The sequence below is a fragment of the Morus notabilis genome, unplaced genomic scaffold (genome assembly GCF_000414095.1).
Source record: "Morus notabilis unplaced genomic scaffold, ASM41409v2 Scaffold837, whole genome shotgun sequence".
NCBI classification, from domain to species: Eukaryota; Viridiplantae; Streptophyta; class Magnoliopsida; order Rosales; family Moraceae; genus Morus; species Morus notabilis.
Window position 1 is genome coordinate 282,903 of NW_010362771.1, and position 19,768 is coordinate 302,670.

The following is a 19,768-nucleotide window of genomic DNA, read 5'->3' on the forward strand; positions in this document are numbered from 1 at the left end:
TTTCACTGCGGGATCTTAAAAGGCCCTTTTTCTTCCGTTTCTCCAACAAAAAGTTCATTAGACAAACGCAGCAAATGTACTAAGGAGTATACTACACGTATACTATACATGTGAGGAGAAATATATTAGATATTACCTATAGCATTGTTTTCCCTTCACATAAATCGCAGATTGTGTATCCAAGGCCTTCACAATATGGACATTTTGCCCCCTCATCCACCCATTCCAAGAACTGCATAATTGAACTCAAAATATATGAACTAATTCCATGATAACGAATCAAATATGATTACTGATCTGTGTCAGCATAATTTTCACCTGAGGTTCAATGTTTGCTTCGCCTGTTCCATCACATTCTGCAACAAGAGAGATTTTGTGCTTAATTTATCTCTCATAAGACAGTTAAGTCAATTATGGATTTTCTACTTGTAACCAATTGGAGATTATTAATATGTGATTGGATTAGGATCACTTGCAGGAAGATCACGAATTCTTCGGCCTCGTTCACTTTGCGGATTCGAGTTTTCAATTCAAGTTGAGATGTGACATTTTCTGAGAGCTTTTCACTGTAGCAGAAAAACTAAAATGTGACATTTTCTGAAAATTTTTTACTGTAGAAATCTAGAATTGAAAACTCGAATCGGTGAAATGAACGAGACCTTCAGCTTTGTCGATTCATAGCAAAGAAGGAAGGATTAGTACCTGTACACATTAATCGACCCTCCCCGCGGCAAACATGGCACTTGCTCGTGCTCTTATCATCAACTTTTTTGTCCCGACCACCAAGTCTAGAAGGTTCTTCCCATCGGTTTTCTCCTAGAAGGTAAACACGATGTTTGGATACCTCTACTCCTTTAACACCTTCGTCTTTTACTGCCGTTTGTTGAACGTTTGAAATCTCAGTTACAGATGTTATAGCAGATCCGTTTGCACCTTCCTACACAGCACCAGAACCCAAAAAGACGTTTAATATGGAATTTTAATGCTTCCATTCGAAAACATAACTGAATGGTAAAACTACAGAGTAATTATCGTAGCAGTTACAAGCATAGCCTAGCAGTAAGTACACATCTCTTGTTAGCGAAAATATAGATAATACAAAGAAGAACAACAACTTTTGCAAGATTAAAATAATGAAATTGTTACAACACAAATTCAGCCTTTTTACCAAACTTGAAAAATGAATTGTAAAGATGTCAAGGCAAGTGAACCACGTTTTCCTTAAAAAAGATTCGTCGCCTCCGGTGAGTGCTTGAAGTAACGTTAGACGTCCGTTTCCCAGAATACAACGACAATGACAGTAACTCGAAGCGCTATCGGAACCGTCCGGCGAACTAGAACTCGGACCTTCCATCTATTACTAAAACTGAACTACAAAAAGAATTGTAAGAAGAACTCGACAAAAGAAAGAAACCGAGAGAGAGAAGAAGAGTGTTCTGTTTTTTTGAGTGAGTTGTTCATGTGGAGTAGGGCCTTTATATAGGCTCTAAATTCGACCATGATATTATGGTGTTTAAACACACATTAATCTGCATTATAATGGAGCAAAATTGTTAGTTTTCTCCAATGATGAATCCGGCCACATTTCTCATATAGATTCGGACTTTAATGATGAAAACTGATGCCATTAAGCTTATTAACCATGGCAAATTTTGATTTTCCTTCATTAGTCACCATTAAGCCCCATTACATACCATTAAGCTCATTTACCAACCATTAAGCACAGCATTAAGCTTAGGCCAAACGGCTGGAAGGTCATGGGCCGAATCAAAAAATAAAAATTGCAAAACTAAGCCTGCACGGAGCGGATTTTTCGGTCCGGCATTCGTGTCCGCAAGTCGCGAGCGCACACATTGGGCCCCTAACCTGCCGGGACCGTGATTCGCACCCCTCTACGCGTGAGAGAGCCACTCTGGTATACATGCTTACCTAGGCTTTAAAGTGCAATCACTTAGAAACACAACCAATGTTTCATTCCTAGCCAATGTGAGATTTTTGCAATTTCCAACTTCCTCAACCATTCCAAGTGACATACTTAGAACATCAATTTCTCATTCACCCAATATCGATTTTGAGTGTATGAATATTCGATTTCGATCTCCTCATGATGGAAAATGTAAATCCATCGAAGCCCGTCCCAAAATTCAATTAGGCTCCTTTCGAAAATGGGCCTTTAATATGGCTTAACAAGTCATTTTCCAACAATTTCCCACATGAATGAAAATTGATTGACGACGAGAAAAACACAGACTCGACACGATGATAGAGTTCTACAGTCGATGCTTGCAAAGGATAAGTAGGACTAGGCATTAACCCTTGAACCTTTTCTTGTGAGAATACATTAACTTTACTGGCTGACCAGTAAACGCGATATCCTTGAACTGTTCTGCCTTTGTGTAAACGTTAATATATCTCACACAGACATTTTCCTGACACAATTTTGTTCTCATGGTTATGTTCATTTTGGCCATGAGCATCTACCTGGTTTTGCAAGAGTTTCTAAAGAATTAAGCCCTCCCAATTCTCTTTTTAAGCGGCCACATTTCTCTCTCACATAGGTGATTTCTTAATGAAGAGTAACCCGTATTACTCCGCTCGAATTCCTAACGTATCTGACGCATAAGAATCATAAAAAAATAATGTTTAACCTCTTTTCGTACGGGTTTCACTATTATCATCATAGGAATAGATTGGGGTTACCCCCACAGTGAACTCAGCTGGTCTAAACAATTTAATTGTCTCATTGAACCTAGATCTTGGGATCTCCAGTCAACTAAGTTGGGTTTCCACTACTTCGACCTATTTATTCTATGGGCTTCAGTCTCATTCTTCTCAATGTTTTTTCAACTAGATCTCTATTTAATCCTTTGTTCAGCAGATCCGCAATATTGTCTTTCGACCTTATATAGTCAACGACTATAACTATTGTTGAGATCAGTTGTCGAATGGTATCATGTCGACGACGTACATGTCTAGACTTACTATTATACATCGTATTATGTGCTATACCAATAGCTGATTGGCTATCACTATGCATGCAAATTGCAGGTATATGTTTTGACCAATCCAGAATGTCCTCCAAGAAATGTCTAAGTCATTCAGCTTCTTCGCCACATTTATCCAATGCGACAAACTCAGCTTTCATCGTGGATCTGGTTATTACCGTTTGCTTAGAGGATTTCTATGAAATAGCTGCACCACCCAATGTGAATACATATCCACTAGTAACCTTAGAATCCTGTGTATCGGATATCCAACTTGCGTCAGAGTATCTTTCTAAAACAACAAGTTCTCTTGTGTAATGCAGTCCATAGTCACGAGTATATCTTAAGTACCTCAGTACTCTCACAATTACTTTCCAGTGGTCATCTCCTGGATTACTCGTGAATCTGTTCAATCTACTTACAGTGAAGGCAATATCTAGTATTGTACAGCTCATTAAGTACATCAGACTACCAACCACTCTAGCATACTCCACCTGGGATATGCTTTCTCTTCTGTTTTTGGACAGATGTTAACTTATATCAATAGGAGTTTTGGCTATACCAAAATCATCTTTATTAAACTTGTCAAGTATCTTGTCCACATAATGTGACTGAATCAATATTAGACCATTAAGCACCCTTTTGATTTTGATCCCCAAAATCACATCAACCGGTCACATATCTTTCATGTAAAACCTCGAGTTCAACACGTGTTTGGTAGATTTGACCATCCAATCATTGCTACCCACAATTATTATGTCATCTACATACAGACAAAGAATGACATAACCGTCTTCGGTATTTTTGATATAAACACATTTGTCACACTCGTTGATTTTGAATCCATTTGACATCATGACATCGTCAAATTTCTTATGCCATTGTTTTGGTGTTTGTTTCAGTCCGTACAAAGACTTCACCAATTTGCAGACTTTCTTATCTTGTCCATGAACTGCACAACCCTCAGATTGTTCCATGTAGATTTCTTATTCCAAATCTCCATTTAGAAAGACTGTCTTCACATCCATTTAATGAACTTCAAGATTCTGCAGCGCAGCACTAGCTAGTATCATCCTTATAGATGTTATTCTCGTCATAAGAGAATACGTGTCAAAATAATTAACGCCTTCTCATTGTCTATAACCTTTTATTACTAGTCTGTCCTTATATTTGTCAATTGTTCTATCTGTCTTCATTTTCCGTTTAAAAATTCATTTAGAACCTAGTAGTTTATTTTTTGGTGAAAGGTCTACTAGTTCCCAAGTATGATTTTGGAAGATAGAATATATCTCACTCCTTATAGTTTCTTTCCATAAGCGACTATCAGTTGAGCTCGCAACTTCTTTACACATTTGAGGTTCAACCTTTAGCATATAGGTTAGAAAATCCGGTCCGAAAGACTTTTCTATCTTTGCCCTCTTACTTCGTCTAGGCTCTTCCTCCGTTTTCACATTTTCATCGTTTCTAAAATTTTGACTACAATCTTCTATGAGTCTCAAAAATTCATTTTGACGAACTTGGCTCATCTTTCTTAGTCTTACATGGAAATATATGTTCAAAGAACGATGCATTCCTAGACTCTATTATTGTGTTCTTGTGTATGTCAGGGTTTTTAGACTTGTGCACAAGAAATCGATATGCGATACTGTTATGAGCATACCCCATGAAGATGCAATCAACCACTTTCGGACATATCTTCATCTTCTTTGGCATTAGTGTCATTCCCTTGACCAAACACCCCCACACTTTTAAGTATTTGTAGGAAGGTGTCCTTCATTTCCACAATTCATTGGGGATTTATCGATTTTCTTACGCGGAACCTTATTTAAAAGGTAATTAGCCGATAAAATGACTTCTCCCCATATGTTCTATGACAACCCATAACTTATTAACATTGCATTCGTCATATCCTTTAAGGTACGATTTTTTCGTTCAGTAATGTCATTCGATTGGGGGGAATATGGAAGTGATACTGTGCACAAAGCGCACTAAATGGTTCGACATATTCACCACCTCGGTCACTTCTTACCATCTTAATCTTTTTATTAAGTTGGTTTTCAACTTCTTGCTTGTAGAGAATAAATTTCTCTACAGCTTCATGTTTGCTTTTTAGTAAATATACATAGCAATACTTTGTGCTATCATCAATAAAAGTAATAAAATACTTATTACACCTCTAGTTTGTACAAACTTTAAGTCACAAACATCACTATGTATTAGATCAAGTGGTTCAGTATTCCTTTCTATCGTTTAGAATGATGACCTTATTAGTTTTGCATCTACACAAGTTTCACATTTACGTTTTGAATTAATATAAAATGCGGGTATGTGATCCAAGTTAATTAATCTACGCAAAGTATCATAATTAACATGTCCTAGTCTGTCATGCCATAAGTTAGAAGACTCAAACATATAAACGGAATACTCTTTCTTTTTATTCATTTTCTTAGGTTTTACAGCTATGCCATTCATTTTCCACATGTCACTCTTTACATAAGCCCTCCCCACATACATTCTTATCTTAGACAAAACTATTTTATCAACTTCAAACACCATCTTGAAGCCGTGCATGCTGAGCATCACATATAGCACGCTGTGAAAGCTTCACTTCCTTGCCCGAGGTCATCTTCAAGAACACCGTTACTTGGCCCTTGATCACAGAAGTTGCAGAGTTGCCCATGAAAAGCTTTTCTCCAGTTTCCAACGAAACTACATTAGCAAACTCGACCCGGTCACAGCAAATGTGTCTTGTAACCACAGTATCGAGCCACCACTCATTTGAATTGGAGTCGACCAAGTTCACTTCGGAAACCACAACAGACAAGCTAATGTCGGACACTTCTTTGGAAATGGTGTTCACAACATTGGCCTCCTTATCTTTGTTTCGCTTTGACAGCCTGCAGTCTGCCGATTTGTGCCCAACCTTGTTGCAATTGAAGTACTTCCCTTGTAATTTCTTCTTGACAATTCCTCCCTTTAGTCTCAACTTGGATCCGGGCTTTTCTTTCTTTTTGGAGTTATCACGCTCCACCACATTAGCCTTAGCAGAGCTTGCGATTACATTGGAGAACTTCTTCTCAGTCCGCCTATTGTCTTCTTCAATAGGAAGCCTGACAACCAATTGCTCAACGGTCATCTCTTTCCTCTTGTGCATCAGATAGCTCTTGAACTCCTTCCAGAAAGAGGGTAGCTTATCTACCAGCACAGCTACCTGAAAGGATTCACAAATAGTCATTCCCTCAGCATGTATCTCATGAATTATCAATTGGAGCTCTTGAACTTGACTAATAACAATCTTCGAGTCCACCATCTTGTAATTCAGGAATTAGCCTACTAAGAACTTCTTAACACCCGTGTCCTCGGACTTATATTTCTAGTCCAAAGATTCCCATAATTTCTTAGTTGTTTTCTTTGAGCTATACACGTTGTAAAGCCCATCAACTAAGCCGTTCAGCACATAATTCCGACACAGAAAGTCAGAATGGTTCCATGCATCAACCACGTAGAATGCTTAAGCATCCACTTCATGCTCTCTAACAGTAAGAGGATCCTCTTTTAAGAATCTCGCAAGATTCAACGTTGTCAAATAAAACAACATTTTTTGTTGTCAAGTCTTAAAATTCAGCCCATTGAATTTATCAAGCTTTTAATTGTGGTTCACATGAACCAAGACCGGCGAAGGTCGCGTCGAGGTCAAAGCAGGGGTCGGGACCGAGACAGACGTTTGTCCCACAGGTGACGGTTCAGGCGTCATGGTGTTGCTTCCAGCAGGAACAACCACGTTCATGTTATTCGCCATTTCTTCAAAAGAAAAACGTTTTTTCCTTTTTCTTTTTTTTTCCTTTTTTCCTCCTGCGAAATCCTTCTTTGTATCAAATCGGTTTTAAGATTGTTAGCAAAAATATGAATAATACAAAGAAGAACAACAACTTTTGCAAGATCAAAATAATGAAATTGTTACAACACTAATTCAACCTTTCTACCAAACTTAAAAAACGAATTACACACCATTATGCTCATTTACCAACCATTAAGTTTAGGCAAAACGGAGGTCTTAGGCCAAATCAAAAAATAAAAAATTGCAAAACTAAGCTCGCACAGAGCGGATTTTTCGGTCCGGCAATCGTGTACACAGGTCACGAGCGCACACATTGGGCCCCTAACCCGCCGGGACTGTGATTCACACCCCCCTAGCGCGTGAGAGAGCCTCTCTGGTACACATGCTTACCTTGACTTCAAAATGCAATCGCTTATAAACACCACCAAGGCTTCATTCCTAGCCAATGTGAAATTTTTGCAATTTCCAACTTCTTCAACCCTTTCAAGTGACATACTTAAAACATCAATTTCTCATTCACCTAATATAAATTGAGTGTATGAATATTCGATTTCAATCTTCTCGTGATAGAGAACGCAAATCCATCGTAACCCGTCCCAAAATCTAATTAGGCCCCTTTTTAAAATGGGCCTAAAATGGGCCTTTAATATGGCTTAACAAGCCATTTTCCAACATCTCTATCTCCAATGTAGACGTCTAGAGTTTGAATTTTCCCACCCCGGTTCAAGAAAGAAAGAAACAAGAGTAGTTGTGATAAAGCTAGCTTAAACTATGCATTTAGACGATCCCTATCAAAATAAGGGTATCTAAACTTGTAAATAATCTATAGAAGCAATAAATCGGTCTAATTTAACACTCTAGAACCTTACGTTTCTTCCTATCGATATTATACTAGGAAGATCATTACCTTTAATAGTGATACTTTATGTTCTATTACATTACTGTGTTTTCTAAGTCTAAAAATCTGGGAGTTTTTGTGATGGTGAGGCTTATGGCACATCCCTTTCTCTGCGTTAAGAAACTTATAGTATGCCCTAATAAAGCTACGCAACAATATAACTTGACTATGGTTGAAATTAAAACCAATAACCAAATCAACTAAACAATAACATCAAAACTAAAATCACAGCAGAAAATATTATACTGCTGTTTGGACAGACCTTTGGTTCTGCATTCTTGTTTGAGCTAACACCCTGTGTTTGCTCCATGAATAATCTCTCAAGAAGTTCTTCACTCACTATCCCGTCTTCTCGGGCACCTAAGCTGGCCTGTCACACACAATACCATTTAAAAATACCATTTCATCTAAAACTTTTGGCCATTAATTTACAGAGAAACTATTCTCAAAATATTTCATCTGTTTATCAAAGACCACATAAAAAATTTTAAATAAAAAAAAAAGAGTTAGCAACTTACTTGCCAAGTCTTCACAGCACGCTCAGTTCCAGTTGAAAAGCTAGAATATTCAATGTCTTCCTCACCTGAGTAAAATCCTAATTTTTCCAACGCTTCCTGTCACATAATCAACTTTATGAAAAATTCCAAATACCAGATACATCCAAATTCGGAAATCATCATCTATAGTAATATTAATGACATAAACCCTAAAAGTTCCGCTCCTTTTTAGATATTTAGGTTCAAATTTTATATTGAGTTGCTGTTTGATTATATGAATAAACACATAAAAACAGTAATTAACCCGAAAAAAAAAAAAAAAAAAAACTCGCCTTTGCAATTTGATCAGATTGCAAAAGCAGACCTGCATAGCTCGAACTTCTTCTCCTTCCGATCCCATCCTCAGAGCACTCCTCTTCTTCTTCCCGGTCGTCTTCGCGGCCTCTCCATCCGAAACCCTAACCACCTTCTCCACCACCACCATTTCCTTCTCTCTCTCCTCATCTTCCGCGCTCTTCTTCTCCTCCAAAACAATCGGACTCGCGCTCGTCCCACTCTCGGCGATCCGGCTCTGGTCCTTCAGAGCCTGGACAAGAGCAGCGACGCCCGCGACGGCCTCGGAGCCTTGCATGGCCTGAATCCGGCGCTCGAGGTTGGCGATCCGGCGGAGGAGCGAGTCGCGCTCCCGCGCCCAGCGCTGCTCCTCGCGGAGCCACCGTTGCTCCTCGCGGAGCCATCGCTGCTCCTCGCGGAGCCACAGGACCTCTCGGCGGTCGAATTGGGAGGGGTCGGAGGAGAAGCAAAGAAAGGATTTGAAGCCGAGAGAGCGAGACGAGGAGGAGAATGTTGCAGAGGGGAAGAGAGGTCGAGGTTTGTGGTGAATGGGAGGGTTGAGAAAGAGAGGAAAAGAGGAAGAAGATGAACACATTTTTGAAGGATTTGAGAGATTTCTCAGAGATTTCACAGAAAAAGAAAAAGAAGATATTTGTCAAGTTTGGTGGGAAATTTGAACCACACCTTTGAGGTCCCACAGGCGGCGGAGATGTAATCTGATAGCCTGACGTGGCCTCAGACAAAATAAAGAAGTTAATTAAAATTTTTACTATAATAAAAAAAATTAAATATAATTATTTTTTAAAAAAATTTATTATAATAAATTTTAAATTTTAAATTTAAATTAATAAAATGAATGATGTCACAAATATTTTTATTTTGGAATGGATGACATTGTTATATTTGTATATAAGTCTTAAGCCATAATTATATTTTTATTCTTAATTAACTACTTTTTAAAATTAGTTACACAAATTGACAACTATTCAGAAAGAAATATATTTGGAATTATATTATATTAGTAACTTATATAATGGGCAGATTAATAATATTATTAAATTAAAAATATATTCTAAACACGGAGGATAAGAGTGATAATTTCGTGTAAATATTTCAATAAAGAAAGAAATATTAAAGCGATTTTTGTACCTGGAGTCCCCAAACGTAGCATTTGATTTGGGTGTCCATTTTGAATATTTAGATAATTGAATTCTTAAACTTTGATTTTTTGAGTTTAGAATTCAAGTTAAAATGTGATTTTATGTGAGAGTTTTTTACTGTAGTAAAAAAATGAGATGTGATTGTTTGTGAGAACTTTTTACTGTAAAAAAACTCGAATTCTAAATTCGAATCAACGAAATGAACGAGGCCTATGTCCTTCCCACTCTATCTCGCTCCTTCTCTCTCCAACACCCTTTCCTTCTCCTATGCACCTTTCTCTGTTGGAAAATGACATTAAGTGCGTAGCAGAATTTTAAAATTTTAATCAATGTCAAAATCAATCAAAAACATGTTTATAATGATATGTAACATAAATACTAAAGATCTAATCATACCTTTAGAGATTATGAAAAGAACACGTCTAATATATCAAAGCGTTCTAAATAGCAACCGGAAGAGCTTCAACTAAATGATCTTCTTTGCTATTCTCGTTTCCACGATCGAAGTGTAAGTGGGCACACATCGTTCAATCTCCCATTGGTATTCTTAAACTCCTTCCAACCACAAGAGATCAAAAGGAAAATTAGATCTTGAGAATTAATCAATTTTTCCTCTCAAGAATCCTTATCAACAGTCCCAAAAAAGTCTCTCAAGTGACCTAATGAATAATGAGACTTACCAGACTATTTATAGAGTTTAGGAAGTCATATTCCCACAATAATTAGGTTTCCCAAAGTCTATCTTGTGTCAAACATCGTATTAAGTCAGTTTTAACACGTCATCAGTACTAACCGGTCGACTGCACACAAAGCCTTTATAAACTCACCGGTTGACTGGTGTATGACACGGAACAGTCTAAAAAGTTACATACCGGTTGACCATCCCGGTCACCGATCGACTGGTCCTTGTTCCGAATTGCTTGATTCTCAACTTATTCAATACGAGAAACTTACATAGAGCTTCAGGTTTAATTCAAGTAACCCATTATAGAAGTTACTTGATCAAAATAATCATATAATAACTTTCCCATATTAAATAAAACTCAAAACAATAATTCAACCAATTTATTTAGAATTAATTTAATAATTAATTCACCTGATAAATAACTCATGAATTAATCACTGATCGCACATTGACTTTGAACCTATTTGCAGAACTAACATAAGTTACCAATATGTAGGAAATACGTCGTATCCTTACTAAAAGTTATATGAGCTAGCAAATGGACTCGATGGATAAATAGAGATCAAGCTCCTATAATCATGATAGTACTTGTTAATCGAAAAGTTTATTACATGATTATAAACTCTAGCGCTACTATACTAAAAGCCTAGAGCTATATTCTCAATCTATATAATATATTTACAAAGCTCCGAATAGCTTCCGTCCACGACTTATTATATTAGTGCATTATTCCCAAAATATATCCATAATCGACTTCAGGTCAAGTCATATTTTACCTTTCTGATTATATTTATCTTATGTTTAATTATCAATCCATTAGAAAATCCACTATTCGTGCCAATCTAAATAGTAAACCATTAGATTATAACACAAAATAGTTTTATGGCCGAGCGCTCATATTTTTCAATCTGCGGATAATGTCATAAAAGAATATCATTGACTCTTTATAATTGCTATGGATTCCCTATCTATGAATAATAAATCTAAGTACAGAAGAGTAAAACCCCAAACTTACCAGTAAACGTACATTTACATAATATCAGGATATTTACTTTTGGTATATCAAATGATACAAGTTAAGCATACGCGTTCATTATTCATCTCAAGATTAAGATGGCCACATATAATTCGTCATAAGTGAATTATTATATTCAAACGGAATTATTAATTAAAACAATTCAACTTTGATCCGATCCAATATAGATTCAATCACTAGGAACTATATTAATGTCTCTACTCACGGAGTCTCACATCCGACGACTAAGATAAGCCGTTTCCGTTAAAAAGTAGACAACATAACAATCTTAACAGTAATAACGCGTCTAACTTTATTCTCTCAATTGTGGACCATATTATTTAAACTATCATCTTTAAATTCTTATTTTTTGCATGTTATTCTCATTACATGCATGATTTTTATTATATGTACGATCTAAGGACTTAAAATAATAGTATCAAACTTTCAATTTACTTATCGTACATTTAATTAATATGAACGTAAAAAAAATAATATATATATAAAATAAATAAATCTTTATTAATAATCAAAATATCTTTGTTACGTTTATTTTTAAGGACATATGCGCTAACACACTCTCTCTCGCTCTTCATCTCTCCAACACCCTTTCTCTCTCCTCCGCAACTCTTCCTTCACTCATCCTCTTCCCGACGCCCTTTCTCTCTCCTCCGCACCTCCCTCTCTCGCTACTCCTTTCTCCGACGCCCTTTCTCTCTCCTTGCACCTCTTTCTCTCGCTCAAAAATGAATGACTCCGTTTCAGTATGCTCTAGTTTTCATTAACAAAGAGAAATATAATCTAATGTCAGTAGTAAATGAACCCTTTAAATTTCTTCCATTTTTAGTTAAGTAGTTAGTTACTTTGTAGTGGATTAGCTAGAAAAATTGTTTTTGGAGTGGCATTTTACTAGTTTCTTCCTCTTATGGTGATTTTGCGTTGGTTTTGATTGTGGGTTGGAAAGTAGGTTGAGCGTAAGTGATTTCCAATGCTACTAGTTGGTATCTTTGGACATGTTTGTTTTCGATTTATTGATAATGCAGTTTCATAATTTGGCTTAGGTAATTTGTTAGCATATTATATGCCCGTTTTAGCTTTGTTGGTTCTTGATTAAATCCATCCAGAGATTGGGTTTTTGAAATTGATGCTTTGCTTTCTTGTCTTTGGTAAATAAACCAATAAAGGATCTTAGTGGGTTATATTATTTTGGAGATTGGCGCTTAGGCTGTGTGATTTTGGCTCCTCTTGAATAGGTTCATGTGCGTTAATAATATTGCAAGTTGTTTTGAAATTACTCAGAATAGCTGAATTGTTTAAGTTGCTTCTGAATTCATTTACATGTCATTATACGCTTTAGTTCTTTTTTCCCTTTTTGAGTTGTTTGAGCATGTCTTATTTCATTCGTAAATACGTCATTTACGTGGTAACTGATCTATTTACTAATAAAATTGATTATGTTATATTTGGTATACTATTTATTTAGATTCTGGTAAATAGTTTTTATAGAATCAAAACAATATATTCTTATTATTAAGCTTTGAAGCACAGAGATAGACATAGAAAAATGGACCTATGGAAGACCCTGTGAGATAAATACCTGGCTATTGTTGTTGGAAACTTAATGGCGTTTGTTGTCTTCTACAAAATACATGTTTTTTTATTTGGTATTAGCCATAGATGAAACTAAAGTTATAATTCTGTTTTAGCATTCACTATTCTTATTTTAGATGTGCTTATGGTTCAAACATTCTACTTAACTGGTTGTCAAGAAACAGAATCTGATTTCAATGGTAAATGAATCATTTACCTGAACTAAGTCTGTTTGTTTACCGGGTAAACAACCTATTATAGGCCTCTTTGAATGATTCATGGTATGTGATTCTTCTATGCCTATCTTGTAAACTTCATATTACTTGTCATAGATTAGTTTCACTTCCATTAATAAGATGATAGTTCGGTTTGAATGCAAGAGATACAAGCTTCATTGCGATTGTGATTTGTATCTATAGATTATTTTATTCTCTTTCTTTCTACCGATTATGCATTTTTACCTATAGATTATTGTATTCTACAAAACATTTTTTTTTTTAAAGATGACTTTGGTCAGTGATTTGTAATGACATCAATAAATTCCTCTTTTATTTAGTTTGATAAATGATTATTTCACTAATATCAGTAAATTCCTCTTTTATTTTTTTCCCTTTGTATTTTATTCACTCATAAATGCATTGCTTTTTACCATTTCTGCCAATATTATACATTCATATTGAATGCAGAAGAATCAATTACATGCCTTGTGCCTGTATATGAGATAGCTAAATTGCTGTGCACTTGTGATGTGGGTATTACTCTCTATTGGAACTGGCAAAATGATAAATCTATTAGATCATTGCTTTTACATCTATTATGACTGTCATCTGATAAATCTAACAGATGACATCGTCCTCACAACATTTGCAATTAATGTAGCTCACTCATATTGGTCAATTTATTTTGGTTAGTATATGACTTGGACAATAATAGTAATTAGTTCTTTTAGGGATATTTGCGTCATGGATTCCCAAATTTTGTAACCTTTAGCATTTAAGTCCCTATTTTAAGAATTTAAACACCTAAGTTCCCAAAACTCTTAAGACCCGTTTAATTCGTTGATTTAAATTTTTAATTCGAATTGAGATGTGACTTTATGTGAATCTTTTATTGTAACAAAAAAGTTAAATGTAACTGTTTCTGAGAGTTTTTTACTGTAACAAAACTCAAATCAATAAAATGAACAAAACCTTAATCTGTTAGCACCGTTAGTCCCCATTTGGGGCAAATCACAATCACAATCATCCACTTTACCGGCACTATTTTGATGCGCCTATTTTGGCCAACAATAACAAGACTAAGAATATAATGGTTCGTATGTTCCAAAAAAACAAAAAAAAGTTTATTCAAATTATCAAATAAGTTCTATTCTACCAGCCAAGGATACAATCAGAAAGAGGGACGCGTAACAACATAATCATGAAGTAAAATTTTCCTAAAAATGATTTATTTCTAAAACAAGACAATACAATGGTAACCGGAAAAATAATATTCAAATGCGTTTTCATTATTTAGAGCTCGGAAAATACACAAGGTATTATAATCTAATGAACAAATACAATCACGGTAGACCCTCCTTTCATGACCATTATTATCAGATCAGCACACGAAGTTCTTCCCCATCCATGTTGCCCAGTCCCATGCTTTACATTCAAAAAAAAGAAAATGTGGCTATCAAAAAGCTTTCCACTAAAGAAAATTCCCGAATTGATCTGGCCACCAGTGCCTGGACGAGAAAACTCAGATTACCTAAGAGCTACCTCTGTTTAATACCACAGAAATAATAAGCAGTTTTCATATAAAAAATGCTAAACTCGACATGCATGCGACGTATATTCAGAAAGCAAATCTACTTAACCCGAACGCAACCTGGCCGTCTTCTGACAATTCATCACTGATGTAGGTAGCTCCACAAGGCTTAGTCAAGCTTGACATTTGAATAGAGAAGGGTATCCCTCGTGAGTGGCATATTCAAAAGGAAGTAAATCTGCACAGAAGAAAAAAGAAAATAATCGTGACTAGTTTTATTGTGCAGAATTAATAAACTTCAAATCTGTAAATAACATTTTGATTGGTGAATGTTTTTAGCTAAATCTGTTACTTCCAATTTAGAGCTTGTTTGGTCGGAGGAAAAAATGGAATGAGGGAGAGGGGTAAAGGGATCATTGACAGAATTTTAGGACCTTTGATAAGAGTAAGGGAAAAAAAAGAAAAGAAGAGAAAAAAAAAAAAAAGACGAGGGAATAGATAGGGTGAAGGATCTCAAATTCTTCAAAGAGCCACAATTTTCATCTCTCCCAATATAGGCAATAAAGGGAGGGAATCCATGCCAAATACAATAAAAAGGGTCCTCTCCTTCCGCTTTATTTTCCTCACTGGATCATAAACCATTTCTTCTCCCTATTTTCTTTCTTCTTACCAAACAAAGCCTTAAGTTCACAAAATACAAATTGGCTCTTTTGTTTTGTTTCATTTGCTTCCACATTCATTCCCGTCTTAAATGTATCAATAAGTGTCTGAAGATGTATAATCTTACCCCCAAGAGTGTCGCAATGACAAGTATAATTCCTGTGATCCAAGCAAGGGTCCGTCTAACCAACAATACACTTAGAGTCACTTCATCTGAGGCTTCTGTTTCTTCCAGCCAACGCACAGAGCGCCGAGGGGCAAACACCACATCCATCATCTTGCCTGACTCCGGAGAAGCATCAGTGCCATAGCAAAAGATAACTCCAACTATTTGACCTGCCATCAATTTGCTACGAATTGTGGGACAGGAAGAGAAAAAAATTTTCTACAAAAAAAAGTTGGACTAAGAAAATAGAATTATTGATTCACAAAAAAGAGAAAAAAAAATTGTAATAGTTGCAGCAACTAATACCCAATACATGGAAGTTATCTGGTACATATTTCAGCCACAATTTTTCAAGAAGTGACTGTTACTCTCAAAGCAAATAAGTGGAATGAGACCGATGATTCCTAATGTAAGGCAGTTTCACATGCAACCCATTTATCTCAATGCTTATTCAAGGACCTCAGGCAAACGACAAAGATAAAAGCTAGAATGTCAGACAACATAATAACATCCCAATAAGAGAACCAACCTTTGTATGTGGCTTCCAACGCAGTGTACAACTTGGAGAATGTAGCAAGTAGTACGTCCATTCCTAGTTCAGCAACTTCAGGTCCATATTGCTCTTGCAAAACCTATTACCATGATTGCGAAAACATTTGAAGAACTAGATTAAAGGAAATATACCAGCATGAAGGAATACATCTTACTAATCAGTCATGAGATATAAGAAAATTATCAAGCTTTGAAGAGGAGTAAAAGAGAGAGAGAGAGAAAGAAGATGTATTACCTTGATGCCATCAAAAGAGCCCGTCAACAACTCAGCTGGATAGTGCAAACCGTGAGATATATCTTCATGCATCTCTATTGCTCTCCTAGAATTGCGGACTAGAGACAGAACACTCAAAGTGAATTCCCTGTCTGCTTTCTGTAAAACGAGAAAAAAGAAAAGAAAAAAAAAAGAATATTTTCCTTAAATTAAAATGGCAAAGATCAATTTAGGAGAGATAAAGAAAGAAATACTATTCTACTTGGACACAAAAACTTTATCAGCAATCAGGAATATCACCTTTGACATATGAAGCTTCAAGTTAGCACCAGTGGCCAAGGGAATGATCAACTCTCCATTCAGTGGTTCCTCATTTTCAGAGAGATAGGTTCCACCAATCCAAGATGCCTACAATGGCATGAAACCAAAACGCCATATACATTGTCATGACTCGTGTAAATGAAAAGTGGAAATGAAACTAAACAACATAGAGAGAGAGAGCAAAAATAATGTGTGTAAGCACGCACAAAATTTCCAAGTTCTTTGTCGTTGAAATCTGCCAATGGTTCATCCAAAGAGACCACAACTATTTCATCTTCATCTGTAGCAAATCAATATATTGTCAAATTCCAAATATATTAGAGAGAGAGAGAGAGAGCAAAAATACTGTGTGTAAGCACGCACAAAATTTCCAAGTTCTTTGTCGTTGAAATCTGCCAATGGTTCATCCAAAGAGACCACAACTACTTCATCTTCATCTGTAGCAAATCAATATATTGTCAAATTCCAAATATATTAGACAACAGGGAAAAAAAAATACCATTCATCATATACATATTGTAATCTATCCTTTATCCATGTCGTGAAGTACCTGGAAGTTGAATCTCAGCCTTCTTCGACCTGATAAAAATCTTACTACTAAGGGCATTACTGAAGATGGTATCATCTTTTGCCAATAGTTTAGAATCTGCATGTGCCAAATATTCACTTCAATACTAGCTCTACTGTTAAAATTGGGAAAATAAATTATATGCTAACATAGTAAAATGCAGAGACCATCAGCTCCTCTAATTTCCAGCATGAAAACGGCACGAGGCCTATTGAAAGGATTAGGCACAAGAACTTGATTCAACTGCCAAAGGAGGAAAAAAAAAAAGAGAGAAAGAAAGACAAAAAAGCCATTATCAGGAACCAATTCTGACAATTTAAAGATGGGGAACATTAGGAAACTAATTTTCTCATCAGAATTAACCTTAGACGAGCTGGCTGCAGAAAGTGTAGAAGGTGGTGCAAATCCAAGCAAGATTGAGATCGCAGCACCAGCTTCTGTGTCCACAATTGAGTCAGGCTGTAAAAGTCAAAACTTGGTGATAAGAAATCGTGTTGAGGCAGCAAGCTGTGCAAGATTACACGATTAATATAAAAGGCAAAGACAACTGTATACTAGTGAAGCCTCATTCGACAGAATTCGATCATGACTATGATACAGCAGAAAGACGGAGATAAAAGAAACTCTAGAATCATCACAAGTTCATCACCAAGTACAAACGCTAGTTACAATCCGAGACAAGAAAAACTAATAGGTAATTCGTTCAACCTAACATGAAAATCACTCATTTCTGTTCAGTACAAGTTCTACACACAAGAATAATGGTGAGCATAACTACAACGCATCCAGGAAATAACCCTTTTCTCAATGGTGGAGTTGTAGAAATATATTGATCGAAAATTTGATCTAGTATCAACTAGCTTATAACAACCGCGCTCTGTAATTTCGATCCAATACGTAAATACAAGAAAGAACAACAAAAATATCCCCGTGTTTTATCAAAAAGTTGTGTACTTCTACCCTATATTTTCGGGAATATTGCACCTATTCTTTGGGTTTTACAAATCATGTTGAAAACCTCCCATCATTTTGATATAAATGCTAAAAGTGAAAATCAACTAATGTAATAACAGCCATTTAAGAATCTACTATGTATTTATACCAGAAAATTCACAGTTCTACATAAATTTTCTTGAATTGGATTCTGTAAACGCTATAAATTGAAAAGGAGAAGCAATTGGGGCAAAATATTACCTTGACGACATCGTCGGAAGATTTGCGGAAAAACTGCTGAGAAGAGCCGTCGATGAAGAAAACAGATCCAGAACTTTCGGCCTGAATCAAATTGAAATCGAAATCAAAGGAGATAATCAGATCGAGAATCTACAACGGAAGAGTTGGGAGTTAACAAAATGAGTGATCGGAGAGAGAAATCAAACCCTAGCTTGTGAGCAGAGCAGCGACAAGATGAACAGCAGGTAGAATCTGTCGAAGTCCATCTTAGAGAGAGAGAGAGAGAGAGAGAGAGAGAGAGAGGGGGAGAATGTATGATATATACGACTCTGAGTGCTGAAAGGAAGACGAATAGGACGAGTGGGAAATTTCTTGGGACGATGACAGTAAAAGGACGACGTTATTATTATTGGGCTGAAAGTTCATGGGCCTAGCCTGTTATGCATCCAGATCTGTGAAAGAGGCACAAATTTACGAGATAATTACGCTACTTGCCACAGCTTTGGATGATAGATCGACTCTTACCATTGATGCATGAACTAATCTATTTTCTGCCATAATAAAATATTGAAGTTACTGAGAACTCGTTAGTTTCGTTGATCCGAGTTTAGAATTTGAATTTTATTACAGTAAAAAGCTCTCACAAATAATCACATCTAACTTTTTTATTACAGTAAAAAGTTATCACATAAAATCACATCTCAACTTAAATTTTAAACTCGAATCAACGAAACGAACGAAGCCTAAAATTACTCTGTTATGTTTCTTTTCTTCTTCTCTCTCATTCTCTTTTAGCTGTTCTCTTTCTCTCTCCTTCTCCCTCTCTTTCTCTCTCTAACTTCCAGCAACGGCCATGAATTTTGTAGGGGTAAAATTTTACAATTAAATGTATTAAGAGGTCATTGACTGAATTCGGATGATTAACGAATTAATATCGAGTTTACAATAAAAAAATAACAGACAAACAAAGATATTGTGACAAAGGGAATTTTATATAAGTTCACTCAATGAAAGAGCTACTGCTCTGGATAGTTTTTCATTTGACTTTTGATTGAAGATCCTCTAGAAATACTTTACATATTGAGAATATGATCAGGGAGCAAGTAAATAATGCATTTGACTTTTCCCTTTACTATTTTGGGCACGATCTCACATATTGATGTTGAGAATACACGCTGCGAAGGAGATTTCCATGTTGATTCTCGAATGCTAAATTGACAATTTCATTTGACGACTCGTCAGGCGAGCCACTAGACTGGTTGTTTGGGCAGCGTAGCGATCTCGAGCTGCCAACAGCTCGCAGCTCATTTCGGCTGGTGATTTCGTAATTCAACCTTATTCTTCGAGACGTATGATGACACATGT

At 36.1% G+C, this 19,768-nt stretch overlaps 2 protein-coding genes across 7 annotated transcripts; both read right to left on the minus strand.

Moving 5' to 3' along the window:
* On the minus strand, positions 1-9,189 carry LOC21393383 (protein disulfide isomerase pTAC5, chloroplastic). Its single transcript, XM_010102820.2, has 6 exons — positions 8,582-9,189; positions 8,239-8,334; positions 7,983-8,090; positions 703-937; positions 319-356; positions 1-232 (listed from the first exon to the last, which is right to left on the minus strand). Exons 1-6 carry the CDS (start codon positions 9,143-9,145, stop codon positions 137-139), a joined length of 1,137 nt encoding a protein of 378 aa, XP_010101122.2. The 5' UTR covers positions 9,146-9,189; the 3' UTR covers positions 1-136.
* Positions 9,190-14,474: 5,285 nt separating this feature from the next.
* Positions 14,475-18,771, minus strand: LOC21393384. 6 transcript variants are annotated; one of them, XR_002902604.1, is made up of 12 exons: positions 18,610-18,771; positions 18,425-18,505; positions 17,594-17,689; positions 17,398-17,473; positions 17,213-17,308; positions 16,869-16,942; positions 16,642-16,749; positions 16,363-16,500; positions 16,105-16,207; positions 15,537-15,745; positions 14,859-14,987; positions 14,475-14,726 (listed from the first exon to the last, which is right to left on the minus strand). XR_002902604.1 is itself a non-coding variant. In XM_024168655.1 (12 exons), exons 1-11 carry the CDS (start codon positions 18,667-18,669, stop codon positions 14,919-14,921), a joined length of 1,110 nt encoding a protein of 369 aa, XP_024024423.1. In that variant the 5' UTR covers positions 18,670-18,771; the 3' UTR covers positions 14,475-14,726; positions 14,870-14,918. The 6 variants fall into 6 exon arrangements, 4 of the variants coding, with proteins under 4 accessions (XP_024024423.1, XP_024024424.1, XP_024024421.1 ...); XR_002902603.1 differs by having other exon boundaries at positions 14,475-14,762; XM_024168655.1 differs by having other exon boundaries at positions 14,870-14,987.
* Between the last annotated feature and the right edge of the window lie 997 nt (positions 18,772-19,768).